At 41.4% G+C, this 16,770-nt stretch overlaps 1 protein-coding gene across 12 annotated transcripts in view; it reads left to right on the top strand.

Annotated features, from left to right (window-relative positions):
* AMOT (angiomotin) overlaps positions 1-16,770 on the top strand; it is a 66,212-nt gene that overhangs the window by 39,218 nt on the left and 10,224 nt on the right. For all 12 annotated transcript variants that reach the window (XM_055564735.1, XM_055564733.1, XM_055564744.1 and 9 more), the window contains 2 exons: positions 7,268-7,417; positions 8,169-8,359. In XM_055564735.1, the coding sequence (XP_055420710.1) occupies positions 7,268-7,417; positions 8,169-8,359 (341 nt within the window). The remainder of the gene's footprint in view (positions 1-7,267; positions 7,418-8,168; positions 8,360-16,770) is intronic.

Genomic DNA, 16,770 nt, shown 5'->3' with positions numbered 1-16,770 from the left:
TTAGTTGTATGAAGGAGAGGAACAAAGAAAGTACATTTCAGTTGTGACATTTATGGTACTGTGAGTGTTCGGAGTTCTGGGAGGTAGAAGGGAAGATGAAAATCAAGACATAATGAAGGATGACCTCTGTGACACTGGACTTAGTGCTGTATCATTAGTCTGAATGTTCTTTGGTCATTGGGTGTGTGTATATGTTGGTGTTCATCTAGCTCATAATAGTCTACCCCCTCTACTTATCCATATTATATATATTTTTATTATTTATTAAGACTTTACTTTTTTTAGGGCAGTTTTATGTTCACAGCAAAATTGAAGGACAGGTACAGAGATTTCATCATATACTCACTGGTTACACACATGCACAGCCCGCGCCTCCCCCGCCCCATTATCAACATTCCCCACCAGAGTGGTTCATTTGTCACAACTCATGAACCTACATTGACACATCATAATCACCCAAAGTACAATGTTTACATTAGGGTTCACTCTTGGTAGTGTACATTCTGTGGGTTTGGTAAACATACATAATTACACATATCCATCATTATGGTATCATATAGAATATTTTCACTGCCCTAAAAATCCTGTGTTCTGCCTGTTCACCCCTACCCCCATGTATTTTTTTAACCTTTTTAAAGTATTTCCAAATACTTACTATATCCCCACTGTGAACCTTGAAAGTTTCAATAGATTAGGAAATTAAAGTGCAGACAGATTATATAGTTGGTAATACATCTAGAAGAAAACTCAGATCTCTTAACTCCAAAATATCCCATATTATGCCTTGTCTACCAGTGAATAAATGGAGAAGGTTGATGATGAAATCACTTTCTGACAAATGACTGAGACAAATGGGTAGCTTTTGGAGCCCTAGATGTAACTTTGTAAAATTAGCCATCCTTGAAAAAATAAATTTGAAAGACATCTGCAGTTGTTGGAAGGAGGGAATAGATGCCATCACGTGGTATTCATTTGCAGGGATCAGATTTTCCTGAGTCAGAAGGGGGTTAAGAGATCTGCCAAATGCTTGGGAATGGGTTCAAATTATTGTAGAAGTGTGATGAAAAAACATGATTGATTGAGCTCAAGAGTATTTGCCCTATTCTTCAGTAGATTGCCTTCCTGCAATTCTTCCCCCCAATTTTATGATTCCCCTCTAAAAACTTAACTCTTAATAGAAATGATTTGAAGCCCTTATCTTGACTTTCCAAGCAAAGTCAATACATCTGTGAATGTGTTTATTGTTTTTGTATCTTAGCGTTATAGCTAAGCTATGCTATGCTCGTTTTTGTTCCTGTATTTGACAGTTATTTAATATTAACTGGTCACCAACAGTATAGTGAAAAATGAACTATAATTAGAACCTAAGAGAGATATGAAGGAAATCTCCAGTAGTGCTGAAGTGGAGAGCAAGGTTTCTCAACTTCAGCATTATTGACATTTGGGGCCAGATCATTCTTTGGTGATTGTGATGGGGGAGGCTGTCCTGTGCACTGTGGGGTGTTGAGCAGTATCCCTGGATTCCACTAACAAGTTGCCAATAGCAACCTACCTCCAGATCTAACAATAAAAAATGTCTCCACACTTAATGTTCCCTGGGGACAAAATCACCCCCAGTTAAGAATCATTAGTATAGAGGTAAAAGAGTAAACTACCATAGATTGGACCTTTGAGGTACAGCAGGAAGTGACAAATTGGAAGAGAAGGTGGGTCTAAAAGATCAAGGCAGAAAGTAAGAATGATTTAAGGAACCCCATGAGGAGATCATAGGATTAGGGAAAGAAAGGGAAGACCCAGCACAGCCAAAAATAAATAAAAGAGGAGCCACTTGCTACAACTCACCAATTGCAGGTGGCTTCTGAAGCACTCCTTAGAATGCTAGGACTCTGGAACAGTTTGAAAATCACTCTGGGGGCAGGCACCTTATCTGTAAAGGGCCAGAGAGTACATATTTTCAGTTTTGTGAGCCATATAGTTTCTTTTGCAACTGCAGCTGCTCAACTGTGCCATTACAGCAGGAAGACAACCCTAGCCAATATGTAAATGAGTGAGCATGGCTGAATTTGGCCCACTGCTGACCATTTTGGTTTGCTGGCTCCCAAGACCTCTGGAGAAATATCAATAACCTCAGATATGCAGACGACACCACCCTTATGGCAGAAAGTGAAGAAGAACTAAAGAGCCTGTTGATGAAAGTGAAAGAAGAGAGTGAAAAAGTTGGCTTAAAGCTCAACATTCAGAAAACTAAGATCATGGCATCAGGTCTCATCACCTCATGGCAAATAGATGGGGAAACAGTGGAAACAGTGGCTGACTTTATTTTTGGGGGCTTCAAAATCACGCAGATGGTGATTGCAGCCATGAAATTAAAAGACAATTACTCCTTGGAAGGAAAGTTATGACCAAGCTAGTCAGCATATTAAAAAGCAGAGGCATTACTTTGCCAACAAAGGTCCGTCTAGTCAAGGCTATGGTTTTTCCAGTGGTCATGTATGGATGTGAGAGTTAGACTATAAAGAAAGCTGAGCACCAAAGAATTGATGCTTTTGAACTGTGGTGTTGGAGAAGACTCTTGAGAGTCCCTTGGACTGCAAGGAGATCCAACCAGTCCATCCTAAAGGAGACCAGTCCTGGGTGTTCACTGGAAGGACTGATGTTGAAGCTGAAACTCCAATACTTTGGCCACCTGATGCGAAGAGCTGACTCATTTGAAAAGACCCTGATGCTGGGAAAGATTGAAGGTGGGAGGAGAAGGGGACAACAGAGGATGAGATGGTTGGATGGCAACACTGACTCAATGGACATGGGTTTGGGTAGACTCCGGGAGTTGGTGATGGACAGGGAGGCCTGGCATGCTGCGGTTCATGGGGTCGCAAAGAGTCAGACACGACTGAGCAATTGAACTGAACTGAACTGAAAACCTCTTTCATTTTTTACAAATGGGAGAACAGGGAAGGAAATTACCATTAAGAGTGGAGGTGGGACTAGAACCCAAGTCTCCTGATTGCCACCTTGCTCCTTTACCTTTCAATTTACTGTCAAATGGAAATTTCTGATGTGTGTGTACAAATGTGTGTGGTGGGGCAGGGAATGATGTCTGCCTAAGAGTCTTTATTTAAACAGTACCTTTGACTATAGGTAAAGTATTTCTCAGACTTTCCTGGTGACACAGTGGTAAAGAATCCGCCTGCCAATGCAGGAAACTCAGGTTCAATCCCTGGATCGGGAAGATCCCCTGGAGAAGGAAATGGCAACCCACTCCATTCTTGTCTGGAAAATCCCATGGACAGAGGAGCCTGGTGGGCTATAGTCCATAGGGTCACAAAGAGTCAGACACTATTTAGTGACTAAGCAACAACAAAAATATTTCTCATAAAGCAGAAGTGCCCTCCAAATTGTATTATTTTGAGAGAATATGGTGTCCTTACAGCTTCTAATTGTATCTCCAATGAAAAAAGGCCTTGCCCTCTAAAGATACGTGAAGCTCTGTTGCACAAGGGGTTTGAGGCCTCCTTGTTATATGCCTTCCTGGGGCAAAATGGCTGTGTTTTTAATGCCTTAATTGATGTGATAATTAGACTTATTGAGATAATGAGAACCATGTCAAGGCTATCTGGAGTGAATGTTCCAAGTTGAGAGGACTAGAGGATGTGCGACTTGGCATTAACTTTTTCTTTAAAACAGAAAAACAACTCTGAGTACTTTTTGTACCAGACACTCTACTAAGCACTTCATTTTTATCTCATTTCTTCCTTCTAGAGGTATATCAAATTATCATCATCTCTATGCTACTGATGAATGAGTAAATGGAAGTTTAGGGACATTAAGTAGCTTTCTTCAGATTTCATACAATTAGTAAGCGGGAGAGCCAAGATTTGGACTTGGGTAGCCTGAGGCCAGAGCCCATGACCTTAACTACTTTCCTCTATGGGCTCTCTCTTTACCTGGAAGGAACCACTGACATTTCTGATGGCATTGAAACGTGAAGTTGGGGACTCAGGATGTCCTAATTACCGAGCTAACATTTGAGGAGCTTAGCATATGAGATAGTTTTACAGAAGAGAGCCAGAAAATAAAAGGGGATTTACCATGATGAAGGTAAAAATGAAACATATAAAGTCTAGGATAATAGAGGAGTTAATAAGCCTAATAGACCTGTGTTATTTTCTGTGTATAGATGAGACCTAGAAAACATAGAATATATAACCTTGAAGATTGCTGACTTCATTGAGTGCATCTTTATAGGGTCTTACACTGGTAGTATCCACTGGTAGTATGTAACAGTTGTCCTTTTGTATCCTAAATTATCTAGGGGTTAAGCATTTACTAGGTGATCTTGGTATTTATATGGCTTCCCTGATGGCTCAGATGGTAAAAAATCTGCCTGAAATGCAGGAGACATGGGTTCAATCCCTGGGTCAGGAAGATCCTCTGGAGAAGGGAATGGCAACCCACTCCAGTATTCTTGCCTGGAGAATTCCATGGACAGAGGAGCCTGATGGGCTACAGTCCATAGGGTTACAAAGAGTTGGACACGACTGAGCAACTAACACTTTCACTTTCTTGGTGTTTATGTTTGAGCTGCACTGTTTCTTCTTTAAAGAAAGTAGAAGAGTTATGCCAACAACAGAGGTCCTGGTACCTTGTGGAAAACCATCCCAGTGGCAAAGCATAATGGGATTTTTCTTAGCCTGCTTGTGGAAGTTGTCTGACTTGTGTAACTGTCTTCAGCAAACTCAGAAAACTCTAGGCCTTTATTGCTTTTCCCTTTCAGATGGTTAGCTCAGTGACTTCTACTGCTGGGGATTCCTTAGCTAAGACATTGAGGGTACCTTTCTGAAGAAAGACAAGGCATGGAGAAAGACACCTAGCCCTGGACTGATTATTTTTCAGTTCTCTGACCTTACATTGCAGTACTTTACCATCAAGGCAAGAACTGCATGCTATCTAACTTTAATTGCCTTTAAGTATAACTGCTGTAAGCCTCAGTAATTATAGTTAACATTCTCTGCATTAACATTGCATGGCTCCCCTAGGGTTTTCAGAGTGATTCACAAATAAATGCATTCAGCTTTAAATAGCTCATCAGGACTATGGAACCCAAAAGGTGAGGGATAGAGGATATTTTCTGCTCTCCAATTATTCAAAGCTTAGCAAATAAGAAGGCAGGGGTGTCCATGGCTTAAAGGTCTCGATTGCCCTACTCCATGTTATTACAAATAGTCACATATCCCAGGAAAGAAAGGTTTAAGCTTATTAAGAGAAAGAGAATGGCAATTTTTGTTTCTTTTATTTCCTAGGCGAAGGTCTAATGGATAAAAGCATTTAGACTTATAACTTGCCTCAGCTGGTTTACAAGGCTAGATTGAACTAGGCCTTGGAATGAAAGGAAATGTCAAGACATGTAGTGCAAATTTTTTAGGTTTTCCCAGTCACCTAGGCAAAGCATAACACAAGTCTGGTAGGAAAATAGAAGTTCTCTTCTACATAGAGAAAGTTCAGCAATTCTAATTTGGAGAGAGAGCAGGTAAAAGACAAGGAGAGGTTCCCAGTTGGCATATACCATCGTTGTCTAACTGGACATTCTAGAGAGCAGTTGATTTGGACACATTGCCTTGAATCTGTTGCCTGGTTTCTGCGATGAGGGAGTCAGGTTGGTTCTGCTGGCTTTACTCCAGCTAAATGGATGGGGGCAATGCTGGTAAAGTGGGTAACCTCTTACATTGCAACTGTCTACCTAGGTATCTCAAGGGCTTGGGAATTTGTTGGAAAGTTAGAGTTGAGCTGAATTCTTGAATTTCCTTTGGACCATGTTATCAATAATATCTTCACATTTAAGTCTTTGTAGTGAGATTTTAGGAAAATAATAATAACAGATGTGACCAGCTGGTAAGAATTTCTGCTATAGAAAGAGTCCATGAGTTGATTTTATTAGCAAGAGAGGCACTCCCACAAGCATTTTAAGTATTAAGGAGCATCATCTGTGCATTCCTAACAATTTGGGAAAGTTGTACTTTCCTCTATCTTCTTAGATGTTGAGAGTAAATATGTTGTTGTTGTTGGTAGTGTGGTCACTAATTTGTGTCTGACTCTTCTGCAACCCCATAGACTGTAACCCACCAGGCTCCTCTGTCCATGGGATTTTCCAGGCAAGAATACTGGAGTAGGTAGCCATTCCCTTCTCCAGAGGATCTCCCTGACCCAGGGATCAAACCTGCATCTCCTGCATTGGCAGGCAGATTCTTTACCACTGAGCCCCCAGGGTGTGTATGCCTTCTTTTAAAAGCTCTGGAATTCTCTTCATTCCTTCCTTCCAATGGAATCAGGGATTTGCCATGATGGAATTTGCCTTGGAAGTTACAAGGGTACAAAGAACTCAAACTCTGAGTCCCAGCCTGCTTCAGCTTTTGTATTTGGTTATGGTTCATAGACTTGCAAAGAGAAAGAATTATTATATGTGATCTCATTTAGTCTTAGATTTGATTCATTATTTGGCATCTTTAGATATCTTTAAAGGTCCCAGAGTGAAAGTTAAGAGATTACAGTCCAATGTTATCAACTCAGGCTCATGAGTGAGGCAGAAGTCGCAAATGACCTGTGTTCTTTTAATATAGAACTGGTGGGACAGTGCTGGTCAATGAAGAGACTAAAGACTTTTGAACCATTGCATGGCACCTTCACTTTTGAGGGGCAGAAATGTTCCAGGAGCACAGCAGTGATGACACTGAGTAATTACTAGGACTGTAGAGTTCAGAAAGACAATTCTGGCCTCCTTGTTGACCACCCTTTTTCTCTTACTTAAAGGGGAGACTGCTATATAAAGGGGCTTCCTTTCCATTCCAAATTAAACTCTTCTCCCTGGGGATCCCCCTTTCATTCTTTAGCATTCCCCCCAATATAAGGACCAAAATAAGATATTCCTCCCCCAGAATATTGCAGTTTAAAGAAGGGAAGAGGTGAGGACATCTATAGATGGGAATCTTAGGAGCTTGTTAGCAAAGACTCTCTTGATAGAAATAGACTTGGGGGGAAACATAGATAGAGGGAGAGATGAAAAAGGAGCTCCTAATTCCTAACTGCTGAGACATCTATGTATGGTCAACACAAGGCAGCCTGCTACTCATGAAGGATCTTCTTGCTATTCATTCTTTCCTGGAGCTGGACAGGAAGAGATGTAAACACAGGGCTGGATTTGGAGGGCTCTATATAACTGACCCTGTTGTTCTTTTTCCTTCCATCTTGCAATTCGCCCAACCTGGATTTTCAGCTAAAGAAGAAGCAAGTGTATGTAGATAAGGTGGAAAAGATGCAGCAGGCTCTTGTACAGCTCCAGGCAGCATGTGAAAAGCGAGAGCAGCTGGAGCACCGTCTCCGGACACGACTGGAAAGAGAACTGGAATCCCTCCGAATCCAGCAGGTATGGACAATTTCCAGAAAGTGGGATGGTTCCTGATCGCCCATTTGTCAGATAGTGTCTGACATGAGAACGAAAAATATACTCTTGCCCTACCTGGTCTTACTCCAGAGCGGCTCCCAGTTGTAAAGACATAGTCGGCTTCCTTAGCTTCCTAGCGCAGCACAATCCTTAATGCCTTATAAGAGGTAAAGATGCTATACAAACAGACTTTGGGACATTTTAGGATTGGAAATGGTCGTTAGAGTCATTTAGCCATACATCTCACTTTTTTTTTTTTTTGGCCCCATGGTTGGCATCTTAGAACTTAGTTTCCTGACCAGGGATTGAACCCATACCTCCTGTAGTGGAAAGCATGGAGTTTTAACCACTGGACTGCCAGAGAAGTGCCCCCATCTCCCCAATTTCAGATGAGAGAAAATCAAGACCCAGGAAAGGTTGCATGATTCACTTAAGATCACACAAGTTTAGGGGAAAGGTAGAGATGAAATCCCAGATTTTTAATTTCTGTTTCTATGATCCACTTTCTGAGCAGCATGACAATTTGATATGGCAGGCTCCTTTTGTGGTTCAGAGTCACATACTCAAGCCTAAGGTAGAAAGTCCTAGGAATTTCCCTAGCTTCTGAATTGGAGTCCAAACTGCAGTGGCTTGGGCAGTAATCCTGTCCAAAAATAAGGACTCTTCAAATGGGACTCGGCCCACCATGGTCCTAACTCACTAACGTCAGAGGTCTTGGCATCTCCCCCAACAGCGCCAGGGCAACTCTCAGCCCACCAACGTTTCAGAATACAATGCCGCTGCACTGATGGAAATCCTTCGTGAGAAGGAAGAAAGGATCCTGGCCCTGGAAGCTGACATGACTAAGTGGGAGCAGAAGTACTTGGAGGAGAATGTGATGAGACATTTTGCTCTGGATGCTGCAGCCACTGTAGCTGCTCAGAGGTAAGTAGTTGGCTGGTAAAATCTCGGCATGAAGGGCAGGGGTGGTGGGGAGAACAGAAAAGTGACTGAGTGATAGTTTTTCCAGTGTTCCCTGCCCCCCATCATGTTGTGTTTCTTTTTTCTCGGTTTCTGCTTAAGTGTGGTTTTTAGTTTTCTTTAATCTGGTTAATGCAGAGACTGGGCCTTCCCTGGTAGCTCAGCTGGTAAAGAATCCACCTACAATGCAGGATACCCTGGTTTGATTCCTGGGTTGGGAAGATCCCCTGGAGAAGGGATGGACTACCCACTCCAGTACTCTTGTCTGGAGAATCCCCATGGACAAAGGATTCTGGTGGGCTATAGTTCATGGGGTCACAAAGAGTCAGACACGACTGGGCAACTAGCACCGCACAGCACATGCAGAGACTGAATGACTGTAGGGGCTGAGGGTACAGGATTGGAAAATTCAAGTTACTGATGAACTTTTTAGACTCATAGTTCAGCTTTCCTCAGGAGCCTAAACAATTGCAGACCGGATCAAGTTGTGTACATCTCTTTCCCCAGGGCCTCAGGCTTTTTGAGCCACATGTGTAGGTTTCTTTGTTTAGCCCCAGGACTGGAATGAAAGCTTCTCCAGAGAAATGCCACTCCAAAACTAAATGTCACTCAGGAGTGGCTACTGCCATTTGATAGCTCTGGCTTCTCCAAGGTATGCCGAAGGTTGTACTGAACCCGAATCTGTCTGTGCCCTTTGAGAAGGTCTATATTTGAAGCCCGCATTCTCAGTGTCCCTGAGTTCATTGCATGTAAGCAGTCACATTCCATTTGGTAAAGGAGAGAAAGTGGCAGGAGGCTTTTTCTTTTTTGTTTTTTTGCCTTTTATGTGTTTCCCCTCTTCTCGTTATAAACATTTATTATTGGTCTTTGGAGGACACTGTGCTCTTATCCAGTTTGTCTGTCTTGCTGCTGTTTGTAATCATCCATTGGGAAAGAAACGAAAACTAAATTTGAATGGTGCGTGTTGGAGATAAAGACAGAGCCATGGTCTGGAGTTGGGTAGCTAAGGCAGGCTATAGCATATTGCACCCAGATAGGTCTCTACACAGAAAGTTATTAAAAATCCTGGTGTTGTTTTAGCATTCTCCTAAATGTGGTAAGCCAGCAGAGTCTGGCAGTGGTTGCCAGACTTGGGCTGGAATATGTGTAGAGGGGGCGGTGGATACATTTATTTTTGAGTCCTTCTCTTGCCAAATCAGAGGGAGGTCAGTGCTTAAAAGCTGGACTGGTGGTTTGTAAATCTATTCCCAGTGCTTCAGGAAGATGGCTTACATTTCTCTAATGTGATCTGTCTGTTTTCACATACCCCCTATAAACCTTAAACAAATTGCCTGTGTCTTGATTTTGAGGTCTTCATGGGCTTAAGCTTACCTGTCTTTTTTCTTTCTTCTTCTGAGAACAGTATGCTCAGTACCTGCCAGTGTAGTAATAGAGTGCATAGAAGCCCCAGCTATGCTGGAAGATGGTCAAGAGGTTTGTAGGCAGCTTTGAAGCAGAATGAAGTATAATTTTAGCTGCTGGTTCCCAAGAAAACACCTGTGCTCACTCTTTGTTCAGAGGTTGTTCAGGAAACCCTAACGATGAAAGGGAGATGAGGGCATTTTTGTCATCTTTGGGCAGAAACTTAGAAAGCTAGAGCTCATGAAGGTGTGCTGTGTGAGAAAATGTTGGTGCTGGGAAGTTTGCTATTGAAACTGACTTCAGAATAGACTCCAGGTCAAAATTCAGGAATGGTAGGAGGTTGTCATTTGGGGCCTTATATAAAGAAACTACCCCTTTCCTGCCTCCCTGGAAAGTTTAGAATATGGGGAGAATCCCCTTTCAGATGGATTTCTTTCCAGAGTCTGTTGGCTCCCGTAAAAGAGATTTAATTTAAATTGAATTCCTTTAAATCACCAGGTATAAAGTTTCCATGTAATTACTATTTTCAGTAAAATGGGCATGCTTATCATTTAATTATAAAAAGCGGCCAGTTCCCCCCTAGTAGGAACACTTTGTAATAGTTCCCTGGATAAACATTTCATATCTGGACTGTGTACCTTTTGCATGCCTATTAATACAACCCACATGAGAGATTGAGAGATTGTATTTGAATTCCTGTAAAATGAGAGAATTGGACTAGGTGATTCCTCCAGACCCTTCTATTGCTAAGATTATACTATTTTCCAAATATTTGCATCTTATGCTCTGCCATGGAGATTGGTCTCCTTTTCCTCCTTTCTTTCTTTATGAGATTTCAGATTTGGAAACTGGCATTCAGAAAACTTTATTTCAGAACCTGTGTGCTTTTCTGCCTTCCCTTTCAACTTCTCTTGCCATTTATTTTCTCTCCAATGATTTCACTTTCCCTCCTCCCAATCCTTAATGTATTGACCAAGGTTCTGCTCTTTGCCCCTTTCTGTAGTAAAGCCTTTATATATTATTTTCTTTCAGAATAATTTTTAAGTGCCTAGGCTATTGGCTGCAGATAGAAAGTGCTCAACATACGTTTGAGTAATAAAGGAAAGAAAGAAAGGACAAAAAATGAAAGAAGGAGAAAAGAAATGAAAGAAGGACAGAAATTATTTATCACTCTACAATTTAAATCCTTAAATCTAGTGTCACGTTGTAATGGCCTTCTTGGTTTCTTCTGTGTATTCTGCTAGTATCCCAAACTTAATATATTCCTAAAATAATAGCTCATAGGTAAATAACAGGTTTCATGATTAGGAAATGTTGCTTTGGTGGTGTCAATGGTAGTTGCAGAATTTTTTTCAATTGAAGTATAAGCTACATATTTAAAAACTACTCATTTTAAGGGTCTGATTTGGTGAATGTTGGTAATGATATACAATAATGTAAGATATTATTGTATATGTATCCACCATCAAAATAGAGGACGCATTCTAAAGTGTCCTTATGCCCCTTTAACTTGAACCCCTCCTCCTATGCCTGACCCCAGACAACATCTGTTCTTTGTCATTGTAAGTTTGCCTTTTCCATTGGCAAACTTGCAACATTGCCCAACATGGGGTTGGCCAAAAAGCTTGTTTGTTTTTGCAAAAAAATCCTAAATGTCATATTTTTAAAAAGGCCATATAGTATGTACTGTTTTTTTAAATTTCTTTCACTCAGCATGATTACTCTGAGCTTCCTCTAAATTAATGTGTATATTAATAGTCTGCTCCTTTTTTATTGCTGAGTAGTGTTCCATCACATGGATGTACCACACTTTATGCATTCATTTGATGATGGATTTTGAGATTGTTTCCAGCGTTTGGCCACTGTGAATAATAAAATACAGATTTTTAATACAAAAATAGACATCTGTCTTTTCTCAGGTGAGAAGACATAAGGTTTTCTGTTTATACTCATTGTGGCACTTTGATTCTATGAAACATCTCTTGTCAAAGGGAAAGCTGTCAATGCAAGAAATCACATGTAGTGTTTACTATAAGATGCTCTTCTAAGTGCTTTACAATTATTGCTTATCTTAATGATAATTCTTTGAGCAAAGTACTAGTTTTCATTCTATAGACAAGGTAACTGAAGCACAGACAGATGAAATACTTCCCCCAAGATGATACAACTATTAAAAAACAGAAGAACCAGGACTTAAATCTGCATTTTTGACATCTTAACTGCTATATTCTGCTGTGCCCCATATAGGATGATTTCAAAGGTGATGAAATAGGGATTATCCCCTTTTGAGAGTTGCTATTTGAGATTTATTTAGTTTCTTAGTCTATTATAAATAATCTCAATAACATAGCCTATATTATAACTTCATATTATTGTGTTCCTAAAGATTCCCCTCTAGATGCCTAATGTAGATGAGGGAAATTACTAGCAAGTAGGAGTTCATCTAAGAACCAATTTGGCAATGCAGATTTTTAGTTTCAGCTCACAAATGGTGATCTATTTCTAAATAGCAAAAAGAAAAAAAGATAACACACCTGACCAACCATGTAACTTATTTCTTTGCACTTACTAAATCAGGTTGTTACTGTTCTCCAAATGTGCAGTGTTTCACTTTTATTTGGGACCAAGTACATCTGGGAAAGAGGGAAGTAAAGAAATGGATAGCAGAGGGTAGAAGCTGGTCACGCTTGTTATGCATGTCTATCTAATCTTGCACTGTGGAGACCTTTCTCCAGTTCCTTTCTCAGTTTTTCCTCTCATTCTACCTTCTATCTTAGTTATCTTGCTCTCTACTCTAGCTTCACAACTGGGTACTGTTTTTGCTTTGGCTCCATCCCTTCATTCTTTCTGGAGTTATTTCTCCACTGATGTCCAGTAGCATATTGGGCACCTACTGACCTGGGGAGTTCCTCTTTCAGTATCCTATCATTTTGCCTTTTCATACTGTTCATGGGGTTCTCAAGGCAAGAATACTGAAGTGGTTTGCCATTCCCTTCTCCAGTCGACCACATTCTGTCAGACCTCTCCACCATGACCCTCCTGTCTTGGGTGGCCCCACATGGCTTAGTTTCATTGAGGTAGACAAGGCTGTGGTCCGTGTGATTAGATTGACTAGATTTCTGTGATTATGGTTTGTGTGTCTGCCCTCTGATGCCTCTCGCAACACCTACCATCTTGCTTGGGTTTCTCTTACCTTGGACGTGGGATATCTCTTCACGGCTGCTCCAGCAAAGTGCAGCTGCTGCTCCTTACCTTAGACGAGGGGTATCCCCTCACAGCCGCCCCTCCTGACCTTGAACGTGGAGTAGCTCCTCTCCGCCCTCCTGCACCCACACAGCCACTGCCCCTTGGACATTGGGATGCTCCTCTTGGCCGCCGCCCTTGACCTCGGGCATGGGGTAGCTCCTCCTGGCTGCCACCCCTGACCTGGTGATAGAAGCAAGGTCCGATGCTGTAAAGAGCAATATTGCATAGGAACCTGGAAAGTTAGGCCCATGAATCAAGGCAAATTGGAAGTAGTCAAAAAGGAAATGGCAAGAGTGAACGTAGACATTCTAGGAATCAGCAAACTAAAATGACCTGGAATGGGTGAATTTAACTCTTATGACCATTATATCTACTACTGCGGGCAGGAATCCCTTAGAAGAAATGGAGTAGCCATCATGGTCAACAAAAGACTCCAAAATGCAGTACTTGGATGCAATCTCAAAAATGACAGAATGATCTCTGTTCGTTTCCAAGGTAAACCATTCAATATCACAATAATCCAAGTCTATGCCCCAACCAGTAATGCTGAAGAAGCTGAAGTTGAACAGTTCTATGAAGACCTACAAGACCTTTTAGAACTAGCACCCAAAAAAGATGTCCTTTTCATTATAGGGGACTGGAATGCAAAAGTAGGAAGTCAAGAAACACCTGGAATAACAGGCAAATTTGGCCTTGGAATACGGAATGAAGCAGGGCACAGACTAATAGAGTTTTGCCAAGAGAACGCACTGGTCATAGCAAACACCCTCTTCCAACAACACAAGAGAAGACTCTACACCTGGACATCACCAGATGGTCAACACCGAAATCAGATTGATTATATTTTTTGCAGCCAAATATGGAGAAGCTCTATACAGTCAGCAAAAACAAGACCAGGAGCTGACTGTGGCTCAGATCATGAACTCTTTATTGCCAAATTCAGACTTAAATTGAAGAAAGTAGGGAAAACCACTAGACCATTCAGGTAGGACCTAAATCAAATTCCTTATGATTGTACAGTAGAAGTGAGAAATAGATTTAAGGGACTAGATCTGATACATAGAGTGCCTGATGAACTATGGACGGAGGTTCATGACATTGTACAGGAGATGGGGATCAAGACCATCCCCGTGGAAAAGAAATGCAAAAAAGCAAAATGGTTGTCTGAGGAGGCCTTACAAATAGCTGTGAAAAGAAGAGAAGCGAAAAGCAAAGGAAAGATATAAGCATCTGAATGCAGAGTTCCAAAGAATAGCAAGAAGAGATAAGAAAGCCTTCCACAGAGATCAATGCAAAGACATAGTGGAAAACAACAGAATGGGAAAGACTAGAAATCTCTTTAAGAAAATTAGAGATACCAAGGGAACATTTCATGCAAAGATGTACTTGATAAAGGACAGAAATGGTATGGACCTAACAGAAGCAGAAGATATTAAGAAGAGGTGGCAAGAATACACAGAAGAACTGTACAAAAAGGATCTTCACGACCAATATAATCACGGTAGTGTGATCACTCACCTAGAGCCAGACATCCTGGAATGTGAAGTCAAGTGGGCCTTAGAAAGCATCACTACGAGCAAAGCTAGTAGAGGTGATGGAATTCCAGTTGAGCTATTTCAAATGCTGAAAGATGATGCTGTGAAAGTGCTGCACTCAATATGCCAGCAAATTGGGAAAACTCAGCAGTGGCCACAGGACTGGAAAAGGTCAGTTTTCATTCCAATCCCAAAGAAAGGCAATGCCAAAGAATGCTCAAACTATCGCCCAATTGCACTCATCTCACATGCTAGTAAAGTAATGCTCAAAATTCTCCAAGCCAGGTTTCAGCAATATGTGAACTGTGAACTTCCTGATGTTCAAGCTGGTTTTAGAAAAGGCAGAGGAACCAGAGATCAAATTGCCAACATCCGCTGGATCATGGAAAAAGCAAGAGAGTTCCAGAAAAACATCTATTTCTGCTTTATTGACTATGCCAAAGCCTTTGACTGGGTGGATCACAATCAACTGGAAAATTCTGAAAGAGATGGGAATACCAGACCACCTGATCTGCCTCTTGAGAAACCTACATGCAGGTCAGGAAGCAACAGTTAGAACTGGACATGGAACAACAGACTGGTTCCAAATAGGAAAAGGAGTACGTCAAGGCTGCATACTGTCACCCTGCTTATTTAACTTATATGCAGAGTACATCATGAGAAACGCTGGGCTGGAAGAAGCACAAGCTGGAGTCAAGATTGCTGGGAGAAATATCAATAACCTCAGATATGCAGATGACACCACCCTTATGGCAGAAAGTGAAGAAGACCTAAAGAGCCTGTTGATGAAAGTGAAAGAGGAGAGTGAAAAAGTTGGCTTAAAGCTCAACATTCAGAAAACGAAGATCATGGCATCTGGTCCCATCACTTCATGGGAAATAGATGGGGAAACAGTGTCAGACTTTACTTTTCTGGGCTCCAAAATCACTGCAGATGGTGATTGCAGCCATGAAATTAAAAGACGCTTACTCCTTGGAAGGAAAGTTATGACCAACCTAGATGGCATTTTTAAAAGCAGAGATATTACTTTGCCAACAAAGGTCTGTCTAGTCAAGGCTATGGTTTTTCCAGTGGTCATGTATGGATGTGAGAGTTGGACTGTGAAGAAAGCTGAGCACTGAAGAATTGATGCTTTTGAACTGTGGTGTTGGAGAAGACTCTTGCGAGTCCCTTGGACTGCAAGGAGATCCAGCCAGTCCATTCTGAAGGAGATCAGCTCTGGGATTTCTTTGGAAGGACTGATGCTAAAGCTGAAACTCCAGTACTTTGGCCACCTCATGCGAAGAGTTGACTCATTGGAAAAGACTCTGATGCTGGAAGGGATTGGGGGCAGGAGGAGAAGCGTACGATGGAGGAAGAGATGGCTGGATGGCATCACCAACTGGATTGACATGAGTTTGGGTGAACTGCGGGAGTTGGTGATGGACAGGGAGGCCTGCCGTGCTGCAGTTCATGGGGTCCCAAAGAGTCAGACACTACTGAGCGACTGAACTGAAGTGACTACTCTAGCTTCAAATCTGACATCTCTAAGATTAAAGTTAGAGTTTTCAACAACTTGTTGTATATTGTCATGGCTATTCAATAAGATACTGTAACTCCACTGTAACTAAAATCAAAACTCATAGCGTTTTCCAAGAAAGAAAGAGAGAGAAAAGTTCTTGGTTTCCTATCACAGAAATAGAGCAGTATGCCATCTTTTCTAGTCATTTGAATTAGAAACAACAAAGTCCTCATTCATTCTTCCATCTCCCTAACACCCACATTTAAATAGTCTCCAAGTTCTAGCAATTCTGCCTCCTGTAGCCTGTTTCCATTTCCTGTGCCACTTCACTGGGTCCCATTTTCAAAATCTGTTGCTGGGATTATAACCTTTCTGACTGGCCTGCCTGATTCTAGTGTTATGGTTCCTTTCATCTCTCCATCACGTTTCAGCAGAGATAAAGCTATCTTCCTAAAACACAGCCTGGATTATTTCATTCCCTTTGAAAAGCTCTAATAATCTTTGGGGCCTATTGGAATTAAGTCCAAACTCATTTCTGTAGTAGTTAATTCTTTACTTTTTTCCCCCTCCCCTTGCATGTTCCCTGCACTCAGGGACTAGTCTTATCCATGTCCATTCACTCTCCAGCCTCCCAGGAACTTCAAACACAGTGCTCCACTCATGGTTGAGTTCCCATGTTAAATAAACAAAAG

The sequence above is a fragment of the Bubalus kerabau genome, chromosome X (genome assembly GCF_029407905.1).
Source record: "Bubalus kerabau isolate K-KA32 ecotype Philippines breed swamp buffalo chromosome X, PCC_UOA_SB_1v2, whole genome shotgun sequence".
NCBI lineage: Eukaryota > Metazoa > Chordata > Mammalia > Artiodactyla > Bovidae > Bubalus > Bubalus kerabau.
Note: the sequence above shows the minus strand (reverse complement) of the source record. Positions and strands in the feature narration are given on the sequence as shown.